The 26,753-nt window shown below is 48.4% G+C and overlaps 1 protein-coding gene across 2 annotated transcripts in view; it reads left to right on the top strand.

Moving 5' to 3' along the window:
- Grhl1 (grainyhead like transcription factor 1) overlaps nt 1–26,753 on the top strand; it is a 47,645-nt gene that overhangs the window by 1,608 nt on the left and 19,284 nt on the right. The window contains exons 2-8 of one of the 2 annotated variants that reach the window (XM_057787531.1): nt 1,932–2,118; nt 4,594–4,664; nt 7,393–7,783; nt 8,921–8,997; nt 10,985–11,141; nt 11,574–11,685; nt 13,031–13,125. In XM_057787531.1, the coding sequence (XP_057643514.1) occupies nt 1,932–2,118; nt 4,594–4,664; nt 7,393–7,783; nt 8,921–8,997; nt 10,985–11,141; nt 11,574–11,685; nt 13,031–13,125 (1,090 nt within the window). The remainder of the gene's footprint in view (nt 1–1,931; nt 2,119–4,593; nt 4,665–7,392; nt 7,784–8,920; nt 8,998–10,984; nt 11,142–11,573; nt 11,686–13,030; nt 13,126–26,753) is intronic. The other variant, XM_057787539.1, reaches the window with a different exon arrangement.

The following is a 26,753-nucleotide window of genomic DNA, read 5'->3' as shown; positions in this document are numbered from 1 at the left end:
AAGCCCTAACCTTTGCTGATTACTTGAAAAGATAATCAGACTTTCTACACTCACTTTTAGAAAAGATAGGGTCACCTCTAGGCCATTTCCATATTTCATTCGTGTGTTGCAATGAGAGCCGAGCCTCAAATTCGGCTTGTCAGGACAGCCATCATTCAGGGACGTTCCAGACACCTCCATTCTTTTCCCTCCACACACACACAAAGGGCTGCTTCGCCTTGCTAAAGTCAATGCTCCACTTTTCCCTCTCTGTTGACTTACTAAATAGTACCAGCTGAGCAGTTGTTGAGACTGTTGACATTTCCAGTTTTTGGAATCGGTAATGTTTGCTTGAATCATTTAAATTAAATCTCCTATAAAGCGTCTCTAAAATCACCATTGATTTTCCGGAATTTTCCCACAAACTGCACTGTTAACATGACATAGTCCTTGCCTGATGTGAAAAACTAATAAGGATTTTATTTATTGTGGGGCTGGGGAGCACTGGGGATTAATCCCAGGAAGCCCTGGACTCTGAGGAGAGAGATCACATGTTCAACCCCTGGGCTGTGCCGTCAAATCCTAAAGCCTAGGAAAGATTTTCTTTTCGACGCTTTATTTATGTCATTGTATAGGTTTGTGTGTGTGCTACACACACACACAGGTCAGAGGACAGGTTTTGACAAGTTCCCTCTCCTTCAACCATGTGGATCTTGGAGATGTAACTTGTGTTCCTTCACCAGCCAAACCATGTCATTAGCTAAGGAAGATTGTTAATTGATTAATTTGTTTGGTGTGCGTGTGCGTGTGTTTGAAAATCAGAGGACAACTTGCAGGAGGAATCTGTTCTCTCCTTCCACTCTGTAGGGCCCAGGGATAGAACTTCAAGCCTTCAGACTTATGAGCGAGTGCCTCTACTGCCCACGCCATCTTACCGGGGCCCATGTAAAGATTTTTAAATCGGATTTGTTTACTATTTTTTTTTAAGAAGGCTGATTTTCATTTGATGGCTTCATTTGTTGGAGGTTGTATTTATCTCTAAGATAAGCAGTTCACTCCCATGCCAGAAAATTATGCTTCTTTATTGATTTATAGTCCCCTTTGGCTACATTCCAGGCTCCTTCTTCTAGTAACAGTAGAGTCTTCTAACTTTCTCATACACCCTGAAGGATTAAATGAAATGTTCCTCTTGCTTTTGGTCCTTTCTTCCCGTCCCTGTTTCTCGGAAGGAGCTGTTTTAAGTCATGGCATTGGCAGGGGGAGGGGGAAGTCACGTGTGACAGCACGATGAGCCCCGTGTGGGCTGGAAGAGGGCGCTGGCCGGGGAGTGTTTGAGATGTATCCACGCCTTCCCATACCTTGCTGGGTCCCCGTGTGCCCTGCTGTAGGATTTGTGCATAGCCATGTCTTCTTGGGGGTATTTGTGGGTTTGGGCAAATCGCGTCCTCTCAGGGTCTCTGGCAGTGGTCCTCGGGTGTGTCCTGCCTTCTGAACGTGTCTTCATTTGACTTATTGGGGTCATTGGTGTAGCTCACAGACCACAAGGCAATTTAAAGCGTGTCTTTTGAGGAAGCATTTTGTAAATTAAAATTTGCAAACCTGAATTTTCTGAATGTTTTTATTTATTTCAAAAATACCTTTAAGAGGAGCGTGGACACCATTTCATTTACTTTATTGAGTTTTCTTCAGGCAGGTCTTCAAATGGTGTGGGTATTTAATTCATTATAACGCAGGAGGTGGAACCCAGTGCCTTGCTCATGCTAGGCAGTTGTCCTGCCACTGAGCTGCCCCCACCTGTAATCACCTCCTGGCACGGGGCCGCATTCCTATTTTATAGAACTGTCAAACTGTTTGTTCAGTTTTGGTTTTTGTTGATTTTATTTTTTTTAACGGCTTGTAAGTTATCTTGCTGTGGGAAGTGTGGATTTAACTTTGACTTTCTTCCTCTGAAGCAAAAGGCCAGTGCTGGTCCTTCAGAACGAGGCCCTTTATCCGCAACGGCGCTCCTATACCAGTGAGGATGAGGCCTGGAAGTCTTTTCTGGAAAACCCTCTCACTGCAGCAACCAAGGCCATGATGAGCATCAATGGGGATGAAGACAGCGCAGCCGCGCTGGGCCTGCTCTATGACTACTACAAGGTGGGTTGCGGGCTCTGGACGGCCGGGCATGGCGCTCCCAGATGCACCTGATTCAGCAGCCTGTAAAACAGTCCTTTGCCTAATGTCGGGCTGAGTGCTTCTGTAGTGGCTTATAAATAGTTTAATGAGCACTCGGGCTTTCTGTGGTTCAAAGCTGAGCATCTGCGATCATAGAATCAAAGGGTGATTCTTTTTTTTTTTTTTATTGAAAAAAAAATTTTCCGCCTCCTCCCCACCTCCCATTTCCCTCCCCCTCCTCCCGCCCCTCTCCCCCTCCCCCCCCACTCCTCTTCTCCTCCCTCTCCAGTCCCAGGAGCAGTCAGGGTTCCCTGCCCTGTGGAAAGTCCAAGGTCCTCCCCCCTCCATCCAGGTCTAGGAAGGTGAACATCCAAACTGTCTAGGCTCCCACAAAGCCAGAACATGAAGTAGGATCAAAACCCCGTGCCATTGTCCTTGGCTTCTCTTCAGCTCTCATTGTCCGCCATGTTCAGAGAGTCCGGTTTTATCCCATGCTTTTTCAGTCACAGTCCAGCTGGCCTTGGTGAGCTCCCAATAGATCGCCTCTACTGTCTCAGTGGGTGGGTGCACCCCTCGTGGTCCTGACTTCGTTGTTCATGTTCTCCCTCCTTCTGCTCCTCGTTAGGACCTTGGGAGCTCAGTCCGGTGCTCCAGTGTGGGTCTCTGTCTCTATCTCCATCCATTGCTAGATGAAGGTTCTATGGTGATATGCAAGATATTCATCAGTATGGCTATAGGATAGGTTCATTTCAGGTTCCCTATCCTCAGGTGCCCAAGGAACTAACTGGGGACATTGCCCTGGGCATCTGGTAGCCACTCCAAGTTCAAGTCTCTTGCCAACCCTTAGGTGGCTCCCTTAACTAAGATATGAGTTTCCCTGCTCCCCTATCCAACCTTCCTATATCCCCAATCATCCCATTTCCCCAAGTTCCCCTCATCCTCTCCTTCACACTTTTCTCTCTCCATCTCCCTTTACCCCCATCCCACCCCACCCCCAAAGGGTGATTCTTATACGGCTGCTCTGGCCCTAGCTGAAGGAGAGGCTGCTGTAAACGAGGTAGTAGCCATGTCCCCCGCCAGTTCAAGCGTTTTAACAAACTTGGTTCCTAGTGCCATTAAAAGGGGCTGCCGGCTGACCCGGCTCTCCCCTGCCGGGTAGTCAGGGCAGTTGCCATTTCTGTGACTGCTACCACAAAGTCTTATGATTGGTTGGGGAAAATGCACACATTTTCAGTTCTGGGGCCCCATTCTAAAGTGAGAACACGTTTATCTTGTCTGTCTCCAGACAGTTGAGTTAGCCTTAACTGTCGTGTACTGTGTATGAGTTTCTACCTCACAGAGTCCTAGTAATTCAGCTGCCAGTCACTGATGACCTGTGTCACACTGGACAGCCTGTGTGTCACTTTGACCCTCAGGCCCGGCAACTTAGGATGCATTCATTTAGGGTTCCAGCCCAGTTCCTGCCACAGACTGTCCTCTCTGGTGCTGAATTGTGCTGTGTCTGCTGTCTCCCTGGCTTGACCCATGGCAGACGCTCAGAGATGGCCCTTTGAGTGTCTTGGATGTGAGCACCTCTGTTTTATCACTTAATAACTAGCAATGCTTTCAGAACAGATCGCTACTAAATCCAACAATACTTAGTTTCGTGTTACCTGTGTATGTACAGGGATGTACGGGAGAGTGTCTGCAAATGAATGCAGGTGCCCAGGGAGGCCAGAAGAGGGAGAGGGATCCCCTGAAGCTGGAGTTAAGGGGTGGCTGTGAACTGACTGATGTGAGTGCTGGAATCCAGACTCCTATGCTAGGGAAATGAGCACTATTAACCACTGAGCCATCTCCCAAGCCCCTTTATTTTGTTGTTAGTGGCGAGATCTGGAAAAATTCTTGCACCGCAGATATCTCAGCAACATTTGCGCGCCCGTTTGGACCATGTCTCCTGTGGGTCCGTGCACAGTGTGTCCAGTGTCATTTGTCTGCCTTTTGATTTTGGAGCAAAGAAAGAGAGAGTTATAGAAGGAGTAGAGTGGGGCCGAAGAGAAGGCTCAGTGTTAAAATAGCACGGGCTGCTCTTCCAGAGGACCTGGGTTCAGTTCCCGGCACCCACACGGTGTCTCACAGCTGTCCATGACTCTAGTTCCAGGACATCTGGTGCCCTCTTCTGACCATGGGCACCATTCACTCATTTGGTACACAGATGTAGGTACAGGAAAAACATTCATACATATAAAGCACATATTTAAAATTTCTTAAATAAAGGAGAAAGAAACCCTTACTCCATGACAGACTGAGTCTGTTCGCCCTTGCTCGCCACCTCTGGTGGTGACTAGGCTGTTAGCGCCTTCAGAGCAGATTGGTGCTCAGCAGCGCATCAGGAGATGAGATAAAGGCTGCTCCTTCAGGTGAGGGCTTCTCCCCTGGATAAGGACTGAATCCCTTTCCTTGGTGTTAATGCTTTAGGTTCCCAGAGAGCGCAGGTCATCCACAGCAAAGCCAGAGGGGGAGCACCCGGAACCAGAGCACAGCAAAAGGTAAGTGCGGCGGCCGGTGCACACAGGTGTGCACACGTGAAGAGGCGGGCAGGCCCCGCCAAGTAAAACCAGAAGGGCCTGGTGGGAAAGACTGTGGAGAGTAACTGCCGTCTCAGAGTTAGAGCCTGTTGCAGGCAGCATTCCCTTTCCTAGAAAGCCAGCATCGAGCTCTTCTCCTCCAGAGGGACGTTTTTAGTGAAGCCTGACGTGTCTGACCCTCTAAAGGGGATGGCACGGGGAGCAGAGTCTAAAAACCACCTGGGTGTGGTGGCACGTGCCTGTAACCCAGGACCTGGGAGGCGGAAACAGGGGGCTCGGGAGCCCCAGCTAGCCTGGACTCTTGTGCAAGCCCATTTCAGACAAAGCAACCCTTGGGATGCAGCTGAGTGATGGAACACCTGCCTAGCATGGACAAGGTCCTGGATTCAGTCGCCACATCTGCATAAAGAAAAAAACAAAGCAAAAAAAGAAAAAAGGAAAGGAAAGGTACATAGCAATGACTCTTGGAATAGTTGCCCTAGTAAAACTTAGTGAATTAATGTCCATACTCCTCTTGAAGGCATTTTAGGTTAAAACTTCGGTAAATTAATTACAACTCAATCTTATGGCCAGGAAACATTTTAAAAGACACATTTTACATTTATTTATCTTATCTGTGTGCATGGACATGTTGATGCATACCGTGGTGCATGCCTGGCAGGATAGCTTAAGAAAAGTCCCCTCTTGCTACCCTGTAGTAGCGAACTCAAGTCGTCAGACTTGGTGGCAAGCACCGCTACCCACTAAGCCATCTTGTTGGCTCTAAAACCAGCTTTTAATGGATTCTTGTTTTATTAGTAGTAAAAAATAAAACAGCCGGGCATGGTAGCATACACCTGTAATCCTCGGGAGCCTGAAGCAGGAGTTTAAGGCCAGCCTAGGCTGTGGTAACCAGATGCCATCCTCAGGGGAAGGGGACAGAACCTGATTTAAGGACTGAGAAACAGTTCATAGTTCACACGCCTGGTAACTATTTCTTTACCGTGACTGTGGTTCCGCTTGCAGATCATTTTTGGAAGTGCACATTTATGACACGTGATTTGTTTCATAAATGTTGCAATCTAAAACTTCACAATTTCTTGGAAAGCAGCTTACTTATAGATTCATTTTACTATTTATTATGAATCTTTTTGAGCACAATAAAATGGTAGAAGCCGGCGTGTATTCATTGCCAGCCTCAACAGCTGTAATGTTCATCCTCGGAACCAGGTGAGAAAGGTAGAGGGGAAACGCGCCATAGAGTTGACTTCTGACCTCAGCAGGCTGCCATCTCTCTCTCTCTCTCTCTCTCTCTCTCTCTCTCTCTCTCACACACACACACACACACACGTCTACACATACAGGTGTATACACGCATACTCAAAAATCATTATTTTTAAAACTATTCATATTACCTATATATTAAACAACAGTTAATTTTATATAAAATATCTGTTGTTAAGTATGCTAATGAGTTGTCCTTGGGGAAGCCAGATAGCATCAGTATTAGAAAGTGAAGCAGCACTTACTTGTGAGTGTCTGTGTGCAGGTGTGGTCCCCTGAATTCCACCCCCAGCACCCATGTGAGAGAACGGATGCCCACTGTCGTATCGGTTTGTTTGTCCAGACAGACCTACCCGGGCACAGGAAATCTCAGCTGAGGAATTGCTTCCAGCAGATTGGCCCATTGGCACATCAACGGGGGGGGGGGGGGGGGGGGGAATTTTCTTGGTTGCTGACTGATGTCGAAGGGCCCGCCCACTGTGGGCGGGGCCATCCCTAGGCAGGTAGTCCTGCTATATAGAAAGGTAACTGGACAAGTGGGACAAGCCAGTAAGCAGTGTTCTTCCCTGGTTCTTGGGCTTCTGCCATGGTGTCCCTTGATGATGAGCTGTGACCTGCAAGTCTCTCCTCCCCAAGTTGCTTTTGGTCATAGTGTTCTATCACAGCAACAGAGACACAAGCCTAGGACAAACTGTTTTTCCTTTTCACAGATAAGAATGGAGCCCGAGAGACAAAATAGCTTGCTCTAGTTGACACACAGTTTGAACCCAGGTGGCCTCACTCTGGAGTCTATGAACTCACAGTGTCAGGTTTTATAATAAAATAGGAGGATCCACATTAGAATTACCGAGAATAGCTTGTACTGGAGCAGCACTCCGAGCCCCGTCAGCAATTGTGCTTTCGCTTTGGTTTTTTTTTAATTTATTTAAATTTATTTTATGTTAGTGTTAAGGTGTCAGATCCCCCAGAACTGCAGTTACAGACTGTTGTGAGCTGCACCATGGGTACTGGAAGTTGAACCCAGGTTCTCTGGAAGGACATCCAGATCTCTTAACCACTGAGCATCTCTCCAGCCCCTATGTGTAGCCCAGGCTGGCCTCGAACTTGTGATCCTCCTGCCTCTGCCTCCTTCAGCAAATCCTACCAGCATGTACCACCACAAGCAGCTGCTTTGGGTTTTGCTTGAAGCTGTGAGGTCTTCACCAGGAATGGGTCCTTCCTCCATTTCTTGCTGAGTTGGCTTCTGTCTAGGGTATTGCTGCTGTGAGGAGCCCAGACCATCAGAGCGATGAGTCATCTATATGGAGCATGTGCTCCACGTGCGTGAATCCCTGGTTGGAGCCCCATCACCTGCTCCTCCCAAATCCTCCAAGCCCCGTATCAGCACCAAGGTTGAACATACAATGTCCTTTCTCCTTTCTTGAAGAAACAACATGCCAAATGTGGCGGAGCAGCCCCTCCTTTCTGCTGGAGAAAACAGGGTGCAAGTGCTGAAGAACGTGCCCTTCAACATTGTCCTCCCCCATGGCAACCAGCTGGGCACTGATAAGAGAGGCCACCTGACAGCTCCCGATACAACAGTCACTGTCTCCATAGCAACCATGCCTACCCACTCCATCAAGACAGAAATCCAGCCGCACGGCTTTACTGTGGGAATCCCCCCGACGGTGTATCATCCTGAGCCCGCCGAGCGTGTGGTGGTTTTTGACCGGAGCCTCAACACTGACCAGTTCAGCTCTGGCGCTCAGCCGCCCAATGCTCAGCGGAGGACTCCAGACTCCACCTTCTCGGAGACCTTCAAGGAGGGCGTTCAGGAGGTACAAAAGACAAAAACATCTTCCTAAGACAGCGGCATGTTTGTCTAAGTATTGGGTTCCACCTTTTCCTGGTTATGTAAGCTTGAAACTTAGCCCAGAGTGAGTGGATCAGGAATAAAAAGATTTTTTTAAAGAGAAAGGCCCGTAGGTATAATTTGTAAGCTAAACCTACAAATCCAAAAATTATCATCAAGGGCACATGGATAATCTTACCAACAGCTGAGTTAACAATTATGGTTTCTGCTAAGAGATTTGCTGGGGAGAGAGAGAGAGAGAGGAAGCCTGTGCGTAATCTCCCCCTGACCACAACTGCGTTCTCATAGCTTTCTTCAGCTCGCGTCCTAGACCCAGGCGAGCTCCTGAAGCTCGCCTAGCATGGCAACCCTGTCATGTCTCCACCGGGCGCTGCTTATTTCGACGCCTAATCCAGAGCTTGAGGTGGTCATCAGGATGCTCTATGAGTTCCGGGGAGCTGGAAGGCATGTGGACGTCACTTGGGGGTACATTGACACTCAGTGTTGAAGGCAGATCTTACTGCCCCGGAGGGTCTTCTAGGGGTAGAAACGGACACTTTCCAGGAAAGGGTAGTAGGCTTGCACAGCCCCGGTGCAAACTTGACTCTTGGCCCTTGTGTTTTGGCTGCAGATTCCAGACTCCGAACATGTGTTGTGTGGGAGAGATAAGGAAACGGACAGGCACTGTGTGTCTGTCTGTCTGTCTGTGATCATTCCCATGAATGGTATATAAAATTAGATAGTTACTTTTTAATATTTATTTGTTGGTTTTTCAAAACAGGGTTTCTCTGTGTAGCCATGGCTGTTCTGGAACTCACTCTGTAGACCAGGCTGGCCTCGAACTCAGAGAGCTGCCTGCCTCCGCCTCCCCAGTGCTGGGATTAAAGGTGCAAGCCACCACCACCAGACTTGTATTTTTATAATTTTTTTATTAGTATATTTTTGTACTTTTTATAACTTTTATTAATTTAAATTTTTCTATAGATTCAAAATTCTTATTTTGAAACACGCTTCAAAAGAGTTGTGGGTGACCTTACACACACACCTCATCCATACCAGACCTTGGTCGTTAGTAACTGTGATAACAGTTAAATGGTTGTGCCTCACTGCATTGATATTTCAGGTTTTCTTCCCCTCGGACCTCAGTCTTCGGATGCCGGGCATGAACTCAGAGGACTATGTGTTTGACAATGTTTCTGGGTAATAGTTGCCTTCTTACCTGACTTTTGGATTTTCAGTCTCTGTGATCACTTCTCTTTTTGGTGCATTGGTCCTGACAAATCTGAGGTGGCTCTGGCGTGCTTTTGCCTTCCTCTGACTCTGCCAACTGTGGCCTTACCTTGGGTCGGGCGCTTTTCCCGCAGTGATGCCCTGCGGGCCTCTGGTGTTCGGCTTCCTCGATTCCTGGTGTTGGTGCTTTCCCTTCCCTGGCTCCCTTCTGTGATGACGTGGGCTGGACTCTGAAGGAGATAGGGATGAAGGTAAATCACTGGCTGTCTGTTCCCTAAAGTGTGCAGAGAGATGACAGTTTAGGGGTAAATAAGTTGACAAAGGACTTATTATTCTTATTAATGATAAAATAAACAAGTGTAACTTTTCCAACCTGGCAGCTTGTTTTTAGCTTAGCAAAATTACACCTTACTCTGGAAACAGGAGCATTTTCTAGGTTCATGAGAAGTATACAAACACCTCAAGATTGTTTTTAAAGTTTAGAATTTCCTTTTTGTTTTATGTGTCTAACTGCATCATATTTTGCAGTTAAAAAAAAAAAAAGAAAAAACCAAGGCCAGTGAGGTGGCTCAGTGGGTAAAGGTGCTTTCTGCCAAGCCTGACGATCCCAGTTCAGTCCCAGTGAGGTGGCTCAGTGGGTAAAGGTGCTTTCTGCCAAGCCTGACGATCCCAGTTCAGTCCCAGTGAGGTGGCTCAGTGGGTAAAGGTGCTTTCTGCTAAGCCTGACGATCCCAGTTCAGTCCCAGTGAGGTGGCTCAGTGGGTAAAGGTGCTTTCTACCAAGCCTGACGATCCCAGTTCAGTCCCAGTGAGGTGGCTCAGTGGGTAAAGGTGCTTTCTGCCAAGCCTGACGATCCCAGTTCAGTCCCAGTGAGGTGGCTCAGTGGGTAAAGGTGCTTTCTACCAAGCCTGACGATCCCAGTTCAGTCCCAGTGAGGTGGCTCAGTGGGTAAAGGTGCTTTCTGCCAAGCCTGACGATCCCAGTTCAGTCCCAGTGAGGTGGCTCAGTGGGTAAGGGTGCTTTCTGCCAAGCCTGACAATCCCAGTTCAATCCCAGGAGCCACAAGATGGACACATACTAAATAAATACATAAATGAATGTAAGGCCCTTGGTTTTCTGGATCTGCGGGATTTATACTTCCTTTATAAGTATATCCCAGGATACAAGGGTCATAAGCTCACAGACATTACGGTTTGGGATAGAACTTCCAAGCTTTCCCTGTGATGTGTTAGGTAGTTTTAGGCGCTGTGAGCTAGACAGACTCTCTAGTTTTGTGACTAGCCAGCTTAGCTGTGTAATGGAAAGGGGGTCTTCAGATAAGGCATAAGCTGGTGGTGTGGCTACGTTCTAATAAAACTTTATTTAAAAGTATAGGTGTAATTGACTGACCATCAGCCTAGGAAGGTTCTGAGCGGTTGTGTAAAGTAACAGCAGACGTAGGCAATCATGGAGTACCTGTCTGGATGCAGGTGGAAGCTACAGAAAGTGCTGGCAGACACATGACCGAGTGCTGTGCTCCCAGCCCATTTGCAGCCTCTGCTCCATGAAGACCAGATTGGCAGCAAGCCCCAGGAGGTTCCTGCCTCTGCCTGTCCAGTTCCTGATGTCATTTGTAGCACAAGCATCCAAAAGTCTAGTTGTTGACATTACATCATAGAACATCTAATTGGTATTTCGTAGCCCACTGTGTGAGGGTTTCTGGTCACTAAACACTTGTGTTTAGGATTCTATTTATCAATAAAAGGGGACAAGTGCTGCTTTTAACATGGCATAGTCAGCTGGATGTTTGCTGGTGCTCTTCCGTCTCAGTAATCCCTACACACACACACACACACACACACACACACACACACGCACGCACGCGCACACACACACGCACGCACATACTTCAGGATTATGGTGTACCAGAAGCTTCCAAGAGATTGGCCCAGAAACCTGTTGCTTCTTTGTCCTGTAGGAACAACTTTGAGTATACCCTCGAAGCTTCCAAGTCACTTCGGCAGAAGCAAGGGGACAGCACTATGACATATCTGAACAAAGGGCAGTTCTATCCTGTCACCTTGAAGGAAGTGAGCAGCAGTGAAGGGGTCCACCACCCGATCAGCAAAGTTCGAGTAAGTTCTGTACCTGATTCTGTTCTCCTGAAAACCCTAATACTTCCAGGCCCTTGAAACTGAATACAGGCCTAAAGGGGCCAGGGCTTGTGGACTGGTTTTTTTTGTTTGTTTGTTTGTTTTTTTGTTTTTAAGGATTATTTTTACTTTAATTCCTATGTCTCTGTGAGTGTTTGTGTATGTTAGAGATGCCCTTAGAGGCCTCAGCTCCCTTGAAACTGGAGTTACAGGGCTGTTGTAAGAGGCCCGATGTGAGTGCTGGGGACAGAACTCAGGTCCTGTGAGAGAGCAAGTACTCTTAACCACTGAGCCATCTCTCTAGTCTTCCACAGTGTTGCGTTCAGCCCTAACTGTCAGCTCTAATAACAGTGACTTTCCCTGAAGCTGCTCACCCCTTGGTGACCTTACGCTGTGCTACATTCTCATTCCCAGAGCGTGATCATGGTGGTTTTTGCTGAAGACAAAAGCAGGGAAGACCAGCTAAGACACTGGAAGTATTGGCACTCCCGGCAGCACACAGCCAAGCAGAGGTGCATTGACATCGGTGAGTGACCAGAAACCCACCTTCGCTCTCGGAGGCTGGAGTACCCCGCCTGCCAAGTCCAATTATTTTTGGCAGTGATGAACTTCCTGCCGAAAGCATTTGAATTTTTATGCCAGCCACAGATGTGTTCCAGGCAGTGTCCTGTGCCTCCTGGAATTAGGACTCCGTCTTCACTTCCTGCTCGGGGCCTGTGCCCAGGCAATGGTTTGCCATGTGACTGGAACCAGGCACTTTAGTCAGCTAACATAGTGTCCGCTTTCAGCCTCTCTTTCTGTATGTCCCCTTCTCTGCTGTGCTGGACATGAAACCCAGGACTGTACACATGCTGGACAAGCACCCAGCCGCCAAGCGATATCCCCCCACTCCGACTGCCATTTGGGGAGCAGTAATGCCTTCTTTAGGAGTTGCTGGGGTTTATATAGAGATAATGTTAAGATTTCCAAATGTGCAAAAGGAAATCACTTCTCCATCTATGCCCTGAGCTAGGTTGCTGATCTCGCTGGTCTGTGATAACCCGGTGGTAGATACCCAGGGTATGTCCCTACAAAGCGTTTGTCCCCTTCCCATTTCCAGTCTCACACAATGCCACCATCCACCTGTGGCTCCTGTTTCCTTATCTTCTGGAGTTCTTGAGCTCTCTTTTCTGTAAGGACCAGAAGAGCTGGGGATGGGTACATGGCTCAGTGGTTAAAAGCACTTGCTGCTCTTCCGGAGGACCTGGGTTCAATTCCTAGCACCCACATGACAGCTCACAACTGCCTGTAACTCCAGTTCCAGGGTATTCAACACCCTCATACAAATATACATGCTGACATAAAAAAAAAAAGAATGACATGAAATATAAATAAATAATTAAAAAAGAAAGAATCAGAAGAGCTGGGACAAGGTCTTTCAGGCTAGTTCATGCTGGTCTTAAACTCATTGCACATCCCAAACTGCCCTTGAATTCACACCAAAATCTTCCTGTTTCACCTCCTAGTTTCTAGGATGATAGGTATGTGCCTCTACACCCAGTTTAAAAGAACTGAGTTCTAACCTTGGTTCTGCAGATCAGTTTTGGGGCCTTAAGACCATTGCTTAAGCTTTTTAGACTTAAACTTCCTAATTTTGACCCAGTGATATGGAAATAACTATATCTAAGCTTATCTCTATTTAAAAAAAAAAAAACAGAGTCCTGGAATTATTTTTTCCTCCTTTATTTTGGCATTTCTTTCAATCCAACAAAATGCTTATTTAAATTGTCCAGAGGCTAATGCCGAAAACTGAGCATTTCTTGGCCTACTCTGATCTCACGTTGACACTAACAGCCATGACTTTCTTTTTTCTTGTCCACTGCTTCATGTAGCCGACTACAAAGAAAGCTTCAACACCATTAGCAACATCGAAGAGATTGCTTACAACGCCATCTCCTTCACCTGGGACATCAGCGATGAAGCGAAGGTATTTCGTAATGTCCAGGGCACGTCCCCTCCGGCTGTGTGAAAAGGGGGTGGAGCGTCACGATTTCACAGCTGCGCTGCTCTCTGCTCTGTGTTGTAGCTGTAGTTATGAAACTGTCCTTCCAGTCCCCACCCTCCTCCAAAGCCATTTCTCTCGCCGTCCCTGGAGCTGTCATCCGCAGGTGCCTCTTGTCTGGCCCTCACTTGGCCCCACTTCCTCATTTGCAGAGTGGCACACACCCTGCCCTCCGTCCACAGTGACATAGGGATCAGTACAACAGCATCCCATCAGCCAGGTGGGGTTCCTGCAGAAAGAGTAAATCCAAGTTACCAGCGGTGTCCATTTCTCAGTGTACCAAACACAGCCGAACGATTCTTCTGCTCATGCTTTTACAGTGCACAGTCACCTCTGATTCAGACGGTCCCTTGGGCGATTTTCTGGGGTTTTTCAGGGGATTCTTAGGGACAAGGAAGCATATTCTTAAGCTGTGTCTCCCTTCCCATGGCAATCTCTCCATTTGCTTCATTAAATTATTTGAGTTTTGCCGGGTAGTGGTGGTGCACAACTTTAATCTCAGCACTTGGGAGGCAGAGGCAGTCTGATCCTGAATTCGAGGTCAACTTGATCTACAGTGTTGAGTTCCAGGAAAGCCAGGGCTACACAGGGAAACCCTATCTTGGGAAAACAAAAACAAAAAATATAGAATTTTGGTATCTGGTTCCTTTAAAAATCAGACTGAGCCCCAGAAACTCTTGGACAGGTGTTGGGGCAAGATCCATCACATGCTTTCGTTGCAAGATTGGTAATGCTTTTCTCCCAGTGTTCCCACGCACGGTCTGGTCTCCTTTCTTCCATCTTTCACCCTCTCCTTTTTATTCTTCTATTTATTCAGCAAGAATTTTAGTCCTTATTGAGAGCGTAGCCCTTATAAAGCATGCCTGAGACTCTGGCTTGATCCCCAGCATCTCATGCCATGCTCCCCTTCAAAACAAGAATTTTTTTTTAATTCATGCAACAAGATATGACATTAGAAGCTTAGGGTCACCAGGGCTTCGGCTTCTGTTGTTTAAAGTTTCTTTTAAAAAATCAAATCATGTGGCTGGGTATAGTGGCTCATGCCTTTACTCTAGCACATAGGAGCCAGAGGCAAATGGATTTCTGTGAGTTCCAAGACAGCCTGGTCTGCATAGTGAGTTCCAGGCCAGAACCAGAACTACATAACGAGACCTTATCTCAAGACGAAGAAGGAAAAAAAAGAAGGAAGAAAGAAAAAAGGAATCAAATAATGAGGTTCTTGGGAGTCACGTGAAGCTAATTCTACTGTCCCCCTGTGCCATGGTGGTTGTATCTAAGGCAAAGGACATCCTTCCACTGTATGAGATGGCCTACAAGGAACTCTGGGGGTGCTGGGCAGTGGTGGTGGCACATGCCTTTCATCCCAGCACTCAGGAGGCAGAGGCAGGCAGGTCTCTGTGAGTTCGAGGTCAGCCTGATCTACAAGAGCTAGTTCCAGGACTGGCTCCAAAGGTACAGAGAAACCCTGTCTTGAAAAACCAAAAAAAAAAAAAAAAAAAAATAGAAACTCTCGGGGCTGTGACTACTCTCCGCCAGCCCCCACCACAATATCCAAATGTCAGCTGCCTGCTTCATCCAGAGCTGGGTACTGGGTTCAGTTTTAGAGGGGCTGCTGGGGGAAGCAAGCCCACCACTTCCTGTATGTTTATCTCAGTATCTCAGTTATTTTGAATTTAAAACTACAATAGGACTTAGTGTGTGGTTTCTAAGAAGCCTGGTAAGAGGTGCTGGCCCTGCCCTCTGGGTGCTTCTGGTCTCAGGCTCCTGAGAAGTTCTTCCTGCTTCACACTGGGAACCTGTGGAGCAGCAGCAAAGAAATTCTGGACTGAGTTCTCTTTTCTGACTACAGTGACCTGTCAGTCCGTAGCTCAAGGGAGTTTGGTTTTGTGTTTTGTTTGTTTGTTTTTTGCACCTTTACTACCTTTGAAAAAGCAAAAGGCTGCTGAGGCCAGTTCTGCTGTCTGTTGGGTGTGGCTGGCATTAATAAGCACTTGTCAGGGCCTTGGAGATCTGGGCTGGAAGGACCTGCGTATGGGCAGGGAGCTCTGGTTTTCTTTTTTGATGTGTCACTCAAGGAAGACTGATAAAACAGGGCTAGCAGGCCTTGTGCTGCAGGCTGACAGGGGCCTACACCAGAGAGAAGTGCTCCTGGAGAGTCTTAGCCCCGCTAAAGCGCTAATGTGGAGGCAGAGCTGGCTTCTTCCTCTTACCCACTCAGAGTCTACGCACAGCCCTCTCCTACTCCCGGGACATGGTGGTGTGCCATTTCTTAATGAGGCTGCTCCCTTTTGAAGCTGATACCAGACATCAGTTTCAAGTGTATGCTGGAATCCAGCAAGTCGATTCTTTGCTCTCCCCAGCCAAGTCTATGCTTCTGTTTTCATACTTAAAGTAATTAATGCCTTGAGGTAGCTAGAGTGAGTAGGTGTGCGTGCAGAATCCTGTAGAGCTGGGATGCTTTGTTTACTTACTTATTTTATGGAAGTATCTACCTTCTTAAATGGCTCCCTTTCTTGTTCTCACTGAGGTATGTTCCTCTTTTAATTAACTCATTGTTTTCTTAGTAGTGCTGAGGAATAAACCCAGGGCTTCATGCTTGCTAGGTAAGCGCTCTTCCAGCGAGCTATGCTCCAGCCCAGAATATGTTAATTCCCGATTTTCCCACGCAGACGTCCAGGCTGGTGGGAGATGTATGGAATTGTTTTACTCTGACTTCTAATGGTAATATACACTCTCTGGCATGCCAGCGTGAATAAATCCAGAATTCTGACCCAGTAGCTTTCTCTGAGTCCTGCCTGTTCGTGGGCTTCTGCCTCTTCATTTGATGTCACTGTTTTGAGAACAAAATCCTGAACGTCTCGACTCACGCACTGCTGGGGAAGACACAGCTCCAGTCTGGCTGGGCTCCACTCAGTACGCCTGTGCACACACAGCTCATAGATGTAAGCAGGAACCTGATGGTGCCACAGAAGCCTTAAGGGAGAAGCCATTTGTTTTTAAAGCAGACTTAGAATGTGAAGTTTGAAAACTAGGAATGTCTGGGTGTGGTGGCACACGCCTTTTATAGCAGCACCCACCCTGGAGGCTGAGACAGGCAAATCTACCAGGGTTTACAGAGCAAGTCCAAGGCCAGTCAGTGCCGCTTAGTGATAGACTTCTTTGGCAGCCAGACATCTTTGTCTTTTTAAAGACTTAGAAGTCTATAGACAGGTTACAGTTCAACCCTTGACCTTTCTCTAGGCAGCCATTCCGATTTCTTCCCTAACTCCGTGTAGCCAAGCTGGGCTCCTGAACATAGTTCAGCAGGAAGCGGCAGCATCTGCATTTGGACCTTCAAAGATTGGCGAGGTGCTGAAGTGTAGGATTTGTGGGAAAGGCAGAGGGCTCTCTCACCCAGAGAAGAAGAGGAGATGAGGAGCAGGCATACAACAGGGCGGGTGCGCTCAGCTGCTTGAACATTCCCCCTGGGCCAGCAGGCTCCTTCTGCCCTACAGGAGCCAGACTTCATCCAGCTAGTACCTGGTACTACTAGCAAGGCTCGCCTCAGACTCCTAACTCCAGGTCTTGGGTCCCAGACTGTACCCCTACGACCACAGCTTACACAGGTCAAGCGTTAAATGGACTTTAGGGAAGTAGCTTACGACCTTAAGTATAAATATAACATCACCATGTCGAGGGAAGATGTGTGCGTTTACTTTACACATGAAGTTTGGAGACAGAAGTTTCAGTCGGGGTCTCTATTCTGCATTAGTTAGAGCAAGAGGGAAGAACTGTGGATCTGCTGAGCTCGTGGAGTCTGCTTTTATCTGGCTTGGCTCATAAACCTTGAGTGTTTACTGCAGCACTGAGATTCGGTTGGTGATAGGGAGGGAGAAGCCAAGAGATAAGAAATAAATAGTGAGAAGTGAAAGGGAGAACTAAGTCCTATACTTAACTGTCACTCAGGGGCTGTGCCGTCACTCAGGGGCTCTGCTGTCACTCGCGGGCTGTGCCGTCACTCGCGGGCTGTGCTGTGCTAGGGTGCCTTGCCATGCTTGCACTCTATCCAGCGCCATGCAGCAAAGCTTAGCCCTCTCAGGATCTTGCTGCAGTTTGGTGAAGCCAGGCCCCTGAGGAGCAATACTAGACCCCGAAGTGGATAGCAAGTTCTCCGGGCTGGGTATTATTGTCTGAAGCTCTTGTCGCTGGTAGGACAAGCATTGCAGACTCACTAATAGAAATTACTCTAGAGAACACTTTCACTGCTGAGAAATAAGTTTACTTTGGATGCTAATCAGCTGCAGAGGAATGGAAATTATAAACCGAAAAGCAACTGGCCCTGGACAGCAGCACCAAGGAAGGTCATCTAGCGGCAGCCTGGGAGTGGCTCTGGTCACAACCAACCAGACAGAATGGCAAAGAGGAAGATGGCAGCGGTTCAGAGTGTAGCTCCAGATCTCTTTGTTGTTTGCTGGAGACGCGATCTTTATGAATGTTAAACAAACGGTTTAAGGATGTGATGGACAAAATCTAACCAGTACGTTTCTCTAGTGCTAATCTAAATGGCCAGCCAACGCGGTAGAGTGTGTCGTGCCTGCATTCACGTGTCCTGCTCAGAAACTACCCATACCAAAGAGCTAGCTCCTGTCAGTTGTGGGCCAGGCCCCTGTGTGTAGGGGGTGGGGAGATAGCAGGAAATGCTTGTACAGAGCCTGGTATGCTTTGCGTGTTGTGCCTGCCGCAGCTTGAGGCTGCCTGGGCCCTGGGTCTTCCTACACCACACGCCTGCAAGGCCCCTGGTACTCTGTGACATGCCATCAGACCTCCAGAAGGGGCTTCCTATTCTCAGTGTATCACCCATGGGACTGACCCAACTGTGGGTATGACGTCTCAGTTGACACATGGTTCAACTCTTTCTAGTTAGCTTCCTCCCACGCAGGGCCTAGGCTGAGGGAGAGGGCAGGGGCACGAGTTGCCTAAGGTTTCCAGCGGCACAGCAGCCTGTCCCTAGGAAAGCTGTGGGGTCCGACTGTAGGCCTCACTGTTTGCTGTAATTGGCTACTCTGAGAAGGGGCTCCTGGGACTCTGGACGGTTGTTCTGGAGCACAGGTGTTTGTCATGGAAAGGCCGTGTTACAGAAGAGAGAAGATTACAATGACTTGACGCCTACCTTGAGCTTTACCGTGAGGGTTCTTGTGTTGGGTGGAGTGACATCTTTCCTTTTGTCTCCTGGTCTCCACAAGAGCCGGTGGAGTTCCTAGGGAGGGACTATCCAAGCCAGAGGCTGTGAAAGGGGTGTGGCCACTCAGTCACTTGAACTTGGGATGTTTTGCGTGTGTGTAATGCACGGATTCTGAGATTGTTGTTTTGTCTAAGCATAATGTTTGGAATTCATTGTGAGAGTGGTTTTTCTTTTTAATGTGCTTGGACTGAACACATTGCTTGCATTTAAAGGGATTCCATTCTAGTGAAGCATCCATCGGGTGATATTAAAATAAGGCGGTGCCATGTTTGGGTGCATTAAGCTGGGACAGGTTTGGTTTGTTTCACAACTTTAAATCTCCAGTGTGAATGGGAGGGCAGGAGGGGAGAAAGAAATGAGTCACACGTTATCCTTGTAACTGCAGAGAAATGATGGGCCGGGGACTCACAGCTCGCTGGGCTGCCTAAGTGGAGCCCATCAGGAAGCACTGTTACTCTTAACGGGAAGGACGTGGGCCAGCATGGTGGCTTCGCGGGCAGATGGCTTGCTACAGAGCCTAGCCATCTGAGCTCAACCACCTGGATTTACATGGTGGAAGGAGGTGACACACCCCCATATTTCTCCTTTGCAACCCTGTCTCCTACATAACAATACTAAATAATAAATTCTTAAAATTTCAGCAAAGAAGTGACTTTCAGAGCCTAGGCAGGCAGACCATGGTTGTCTGTATACAGACACCTCGCCTCCCACCTCCAGGAACACTCAGGGTAGCAGCTACCTGCGTGGCATTTATTTTACGACGAAGATTTTCTCATATGTAGTTGAAAACACATAGTTGGGGTTGAGGTGGTGGCTCTAGGACCTGAATTCAAGCACCATGGCAAAAGCCTTGTGTGGCTGCGCCCATCTTAACTCTGCCATGGACGGCAGAGATAGGAGGGTTGCTAGAGGGTGTGGCTGCGCCCATCTTAACTCTGCCGTGGATGGTAGAGACAGGAGGATTGCTAGAGGGGGTGGCTGTGCACACCTGTAACACTGTTGTGGATGGCAGAGACAGGAGGATTGCTAGAGGGGGTGGCTGTGCCTCTGTAACACTGTTGTGGATGGCAGAGACAGGAGAGTTGCCAGGGTTTGGGTTCTGAGAAAGACCCTGTCTCCAGGGAATAAGAGAGAGTGTTGACAGAACAGAATAGAACACACACTAAGTAAATAAGTAAAGCTAAAACACTCATTAAAGTAAAAATTTAAAAACATCCGCCAAAGAGAGAGCCGCATGCCTGCAGAGAGTGAGGTGTCTGAGAGCCAATCTGTATTTAAAATGCCAAGATCGTTTATTTCCTTGAGGCCACTGCCATGGGTGCCATCGCAGGAACAATTTGCCTTTGAGACGTCTTTCTTTAAAAGCTGGGGTTGGGGCTTTGCGGCCACGTTATTTCAGAGTGTGTGTGCTCTGCAGTGTCTAAGCGAGAGGTTCCGTCTAGCTGTAAACTGAAACACTCCGAGTCATGGCAGGGCTTTAGAACCCACGGATAACAATATGAGCATTTATTCAGCGTGTGCCTGAGGGTGAGGGCCGGCCGAAGGTGTCTCTGACTGCCGCGGAGACACTTGGCAGCTGAAGAAAGCCTCCGTTTGGTAGTGAAACCTTTATCCTGTGGAACGAGTTTCAGGCACCCCTGTCTATTTAGACACCGTTTGTGTTGTTGCTTGAGTTGCGTGTTTTCTTTTTCTCGGGGGAGGTGGAGCGAATTTTTACCCTTCCTCCACTCTGCCACTCTCGGGAAACAATGAGCTTCTTCTGTAGAGACTTCTCATTTGACAACTTGTCAACCTAACCTGCCGTCTCGTGTTTCTTCCTGGAAATCCCATCTGTGGCTTTCTCTGTCTTTTCAGTCAGGTCTGCCACTCCTATGTTTTGTCTTGGTTTTAAATTTTTTTGTAGGTTTGCTGCTTTTAACCCAAAGCAGAACAGTTGGGGCTCTGTACTGACGGAGCCTTGGAGTGAGGGGTCTTATGAGTAGCAGCCTTCCCACAGGCCCCTTGGCCTCTCCGCCTTAATCCACAGACTCTCCACCCTTAGCCCGTTTACTTTAGTGCAAACTCTTTGGTCGGCAGTCAGCTTGCCTGCCGGGTCCCCTTTGTGACCCATGGGCTCGCTCACCTGTCCTGCTCTGTGCTGCGGGGATGGAATGTGGCCTGTGTTTGCCTTGAGTCACGCCCCCATACGGTTCTGCAGGTCTCAGAGCACACACTCTGCTTATTTGGGACAACAGTGCCAGATCACTGCACCTGCCAAGCGTCCTGAGGGTCAGCGGGTCTTGCCTAGGAACATAACAGAGAAAAGGGGGGCAGGCAGGTCCCTCTACATGTTGTCTCCTCCGTGCCTCTCTTTTATCTCAGTGACTTTTCCCCTGGCTCTCTGCGTGGCACAGAAACCGAGACACTGTGTGGGCGGTGTGGGAAGCGGGCTGAGGCAACAGCCTTGCTGACTCGGAGCTTGTTTCCCCTTCAGGGAACGCCCCTCCTGGCCGTGGGAAGACTGCGAGTCAGTACTTTTTCCCCTCCCACGTCCCTGCCCGCCCCACCCCTTCCTGCCCATTTGTCTCTTTTCTTTTGATGGTCATTTGATAGTCTGAGAAGCAACCCAAGTGTTCAGCTGCCCTTGAAGCCCTCTGAGCTGGGCTGCAGTTGGTGGTGACAGTGTCCTTGTCATCGCAGCATGGTTAGGACAGCGCAGTCACCTCCCGTCAGAGCAGGGAGCAGCTGTGACGCACCCGGGTTATCTGGCCCATCAGTAGTGGAACTGGATGCTGCTTGGTGGGTGACTCAGTCTCGATACCGTCTCAGCTCCACACACTCATTAACTGCACGTGGACCGCGCAGCCTGGGGGTGGAGGCGGCCCAGAACCGAGAGAGAGGCGGGTTTGTTTGTTTGTTCTGCTGGGGGGGGGGCTGTGTAAAGGCCAATAAATGTTCCCTTTTAATTATATCTTGGCCAAAAACTGGGTCGCGATATATAGTTTAAAATCTTGCCTACCCTATCAGCTTCGATCCAAGTCTTTAGCCTCACTGAACTGTACTAGAGAAAGAGTGATTTCCCTGTCTAGTGCTGTTGGAAGAGAGGCAGTAATGTGACCAATATTTTCATTTCGACTGTCGGGCAGTTTCTCCCCAGGAGGAGCTGCTTGCATCTTTACACTGATTGGATAATTAAGTTTGAACTTACCCTATAGTTTCCACTTTCTTTTAGAAGATAGATTACATTCTAGAAAGGACCTTATAGATATTTTATGTGTTTGACTAAGTTGAGTTTTAATATTGAAAAAAAAATTGAGTTGGATTCTCAGAGGCCACTGGGACTGTATCCAAGATGGCTGTCTCTGTGTCTCCTGGAGCCATGTGGCCATCAGCTAAGTCCTGTGACTTATCTGCAACAAGTAGGAAGTTTGGCAGCAAGGAGCTGTTTGGTTTGAAACACAGAGACCTTTAACTTCATGCCTCATGATCAAGGTGACCTTCCACTCCATTTTCTGTCTGGGTGTTCATGTTCCCCCGCTTTCCCGCTTCTCCAGTTTTCCATTGGTGCCTCTCCGTGAGGGGCCAGGGAAGGCATTGATTGGCTCTGGGGTCCTGAGAGCTGGGTCCTACTAGGGCTGATGTCTCTATCCTTCTCCATCAGTGTCCTCTAACCCTGAACCTCACAGCTTGGCCCTGTCTGTCTCTAGTGAAGAGACTCTGAGAGCCAGAGACCATGGGAAGTGTGGCGTGAGAGAGAAGCGCGGACATCGAGGATCAGTGCATACGGAGAATGTCAAATTGTCCTCAGTTACCATGGTAACCTGACCCATCTGCCCCAGTTGAACCCACCTACTTTTTCCTTTCGCTTCCATCGGAGCTTTTCTTGTGATGTGTATTGAGCAGTTAGAACTTTTTAACTGTGTCTTAATGCACAAGTAACAAGTCCTTCCCCGGAAGTCAGTCTGCAGTATAGGAGTACGGTGTCACTGGCTCACCCTTGAACTTCTCTGGACTAGTGTGACTCATTTCTAACTTCCTTCCAGGGAGTTCTACACACAGAAATCAGTGCTTTGCCACTAGGGCAGAAAAACTGGCTTGAGAGGCCACGTTGCAAAAAGCTGGCGTCCCTGCCTGATCAGCCAGCCAGCCAATCACCTGTACAGCTCTGGGAGGGGCCAGGCATGATTGGAGCAGGCAGCCTGACCTGAGGATCCTCCGAACTATGATGCTCATCATTGGTATAGCCAGGGCTGCTCTCGGGTCTGTCATCAGTGAGGCAAGCTCCATGTTCTCGGGAGTTCAGGGAAGGCGCGTTTTCAGCCAGGGAGTCATAGGCTGCTGAATATTTTGGCCAAGCCTGTTTGAGATGGACTGTTCTCTTTGCCTTTCTGGGCAGCTGCTGTGAATGTAGGTGGGAAGGAAGCACCTGAGGCAGCCTGATCTGAAGAGGAGCCTCCATGTGAGGACTTAGCGTGGCCCAAGGACAGAAGAAGCAGTGGTGGACTTGGGCTCTGCAGCTCCAGAGCCCACACTTAGTCACACTGGAGATTAAGCGAGCCGTAGTCCTCCCTGTCTAACTGCACTGTAAAGCCGCAGATGGTCGGTGACGTAATCCCTGTGATGAAACACCGTGGTCAGAAGTAATGTGGTGAGGAGAGGGTTTATTAGTCTTATATTTCAACATCACAGTCCATCACTGAAGGAAGTCAGGACAGGAACTCAAGCAAGGCAGGAACCTGGAGACAGGAACTGATGCAGAGGCCACAGAAGGTGCTGGTTTGCTCCTCATGGCTTGCTCAGTCTACTTTCTTACAGCCACCATGGACTGGGCCCTTTCCCGATCACTAATTAAGAAAATGCCTATAGCCTGATGGTGGAGAGGCATTTTCTCAGTTGAGGTTCCCTCCTTCCGGATGACTCTCGCGCTTATCAGGTTGGCGTAAAACCAGCCAGCACCAGTAGCAAGTGAAAGCTGGGGCTGAAAAGATGATGCACTGGGTGACCCGGTCCACGCTGTCGAGAAGCACCATGAACAAGTGCAGTGTGGGAAGGAAAGGGTGATGATGCACTGGGTGACCCGGTCCACGCTGTCGAGAAGCACCATGAACAAGTGCAGTGTGGGGAGGAAAGGGTGATGATGCACTGGGTGACCCGGTCCACGCTGTCGAGAAGCACCATGAACAAGTGCAGTGTGGGGAGGAAAGGGTTTATTTTACCTGTAGGTTCCATTCTGTCATTGAGAGAAATAAGGGCAGGAACCTAGGGGTGGGAACACAGAGACTGTGGAGGAGCAGTGGCCCCTGGCTTTTCCCCTGGCTCCCAGGCTCACCTGCCTAGGGATGGCACCGCCTATGGTGGGCTAGGGTTCCTGGTGGTTTGAAAGGAAATGACCCCCAAAGGGAGTGACACTGTTGGGAGGTGTGGCCTTGTTGGAGGAAGTGTGTCTCTGTGGGGGCGGACTCTGAGTTCTCTTTCCTCAGACTTCACTCAGTGTGAGTCAGTGACTTCTTATTGCCTGCAAGTGTTGCGCTCTCCGCTCCAGCACCACCTCTGCCAGCATGCTGCCATGCTCCCCACAATGATGATAATGAACTCAAGTTCTGAAGCTGTAAGCAAGCCACTCCAAAGAAATATTTTCTTTATAGGAGTTGCTGTGGTCATGGTGTCTCTCCCCAGCAATAGAAACCCTGAGACAACCCTCCTGCAGTGATTAGTACTTAAGAAAATGGCCTCCCGGCATGCTCACGGGCTTCTCTGGTGGAGGCAACTCCTTATTGAGGTTTATTATTCCCAGGCATGTCTAAGTTGGTCTCACCAGCACCGTGGGTAGCGCGTTTGCTATGCAGGTGTGAAGACCTGTGTTCCATCCCCAGAGCCCATGTAAAAGGTGTGTGCCCTCAGACCCGGCAAGAGACAGCTCTTTATGTTCCTGCCTCTGGCCCACATCCCCGCCTGCCACAGAGAACGCTTGGTGTCTGCAGGCACACCTCAGGTCTGGGCCCTGGGCTTGCTGTCACGGTCCCTTCTGTCCCCCTCAGGTCTCACCAAGAGACAGTTCTGGCAGTGTATTCTACTATTTCTCTGTTTGAGAATTGGGCCCCTGGAACAAAATCTTCATCCCTTAAGAAAGCTAGTCTGGCCGGGTGGTGGTGGCACACGCCTTTAATCACAGCACTCGGGAAGCAGAGGCAGTGGATCTCTGTGAGTTAGAGGCCAGCCTGGTCTACAAGAGCTAGTTTCAGGACAGCTAGGACTGTTACACAGGGAGACCCTGTCTCAAAAAACCAAAAAAAAAAAAAAAAAAAAGGAAAAAAGGAAAAAGAAGAAAGTCAGTCCAATTGTCAAGGTGTGATTCCTATTGTTGACTGGGTCACCCACTCTGTGACGTCCCTTACTACCGTTAGAGCACACTGTGTCATCAAAGCCAGAAGAGAGTGTTTTCACCCCCACAGTAGGAGCGTACCGCAGCATGCAACCTTCTACCTGAATCTCTCAGTGGGATAAAAGTCAAAGCGATGCCAATCAGTGGTCATACTTCTTGTACTTGTACAGAAACACGGAGTGGCCATCACCACAGTCACTGTGGTGCAGTAAGGCCAGCCTTTTTGTTATTCATGGGAAACACCAAGGGGTAGTGAACCCCACATTAATCAATACTGCCATGCAGGATCTGGCTCAACTCCATGGAAGTTTCATAACGTTTGGCTGATGGAGTCCAAATGTTTTGGTTTTCGAAGGCCAGGGGCCCAGGTGCCAGGCAAGCACTACACCGGTGAGCCGCGGCCAGCCTTGAATTCCAGGTGTTTTGTGGATGTGCCCTTTTCCATGAGATCTGGTTCAGAGGTCCCAGGTTTCTCCCTACAGATTAATGCACTTGCTAACTTGCATGCAAGGCTAGTCTCTTCACAGCCCGTGGGTTTTGCCGGGATTGCACTCAGCTCGCAGTTAGGAAGAAAAGCCCCTAGCGGACTGGGTGAATCAGAGGCTTAGGGGCTACTTTTAGTCTCCTCTGCTTTGCCCGCTGGGAGGTGGCTCCTGGGCAGTCATTTCTGAGCGCATGTCTTGCCTCCTTGTGTCTCTTCTGCCCTCTTCGTCCTTGGAGGGTGGACATGGGAGGGGCTGTGGACAGTATCAAGGGGCTGCCGTGATGCTTCTGGGAGAGTCCTTGCACAGCAGTTTGAGGTGTGGAAGAGCATATGGACAAAACCCCGGATAGGTCAATCCTCGGCTAACGAACATCCCTCATTTCAAGCTGCATTTTGCAAAACCAATGGAAATCTTTTTAAATATTCTGAGCGTATGAATTCTCAACCAGGAATGAGGAACTGTCATAGAAAAATGGGCTGGACGTTTAAAAAGAATCTTGCAGAACATCTTTGGCCTGTTCAGTAGTTGGATTTTGTGATTAGGGGTTTGGTTTTGTTTGTTTGTTTTTTAGGTTTTATTTCCCTTGTAACAATTTTGGGTAGGAGCTTTAGTTGTGATCTTTTGAGATTACTGTTTTGATTGGTTGAATAACATCACATTTTCCTCAAAATAAGCAACAAGGAAGAGTAAAAACAAAAGCCATCCTTGAAGGCTCCTTCCACAGTAGAGACCTTCCCAGCTCTCTGAAGAAGGGAATGCGTGTGTCAGGCAGCCTTTTTGCAGATGTTAGCTGTAGAATTGGAAGTGGTGCATGTGTGTGTGCGTGCTTGTATCTGTACACTCATGCATTCACGTGTGTTTCATGGAGGGGAAGTTGAGTATGTACCCATCTGTCTCCCTCTTTGACTCCTATGACTTCTCTGAGAGACTCGAGTTTGCCCTGTGATGCTATCAAGGCGATTTGATCACCTGCCGGGAAGAATGGCGCAGTGTTTATCTTATACAGACTTGATTGCCTTGCTTTGCTTTTATTCGTTCAAGATGTGGAATCAATCAATCAATCAGTCGCTCTTTAAATTACTTTATGTGTTTGGGTGTCTTACTACTTCCCTAAGAGAAGAAACCTGGAGGTTGATCTTCTTCAGCTCCCCCTCAGCCCCGAGTATAGCCAGCCAGTGTGGCTCTAGGACTCAGTGAAACATTGTCAAGCCTGGGTTGGACAGCTTCGTAGACAATGGAAATGTTGGACTATGAAAACACTCCTTCTGCTTTGTCTTTTATTAAAACATATGAGCCAGGCGATAGTGGTGCATGCCTTTAATCCCAGGACGTAGAGTCAGAGGCAGGTGGATCTCTGAGGTCGAGACCAGCCTGGTCTATAGAATAAGTTCCAGGTCAGCCAGAGCTATACAGAGAAACCCTGTCTTAAAAAAAAACAAGAAAATGATAATAATAATAATAAAAACGTATGCGTTGAGTATATGCA

The sequence above is a fragment of the Chionomys nivalis genome, chromosome 1 (genome assembly GCF_950005125.1).
Source record: "Chionomys nivalis chromosome 1, mChiNiv1.1, whole genome shotgun sequence".
In the NCBI taxonomy this organism is placed as follows: domain Eukaryota; kingdom Metazoa; phylum Chordata; class Mammalia; order Rodentia; family Cricetidae; genus Chionomys; species Chionomys nivalis.
This window is presented reverse-complemented; position numbering and strand designations above follow the sequence as displayed.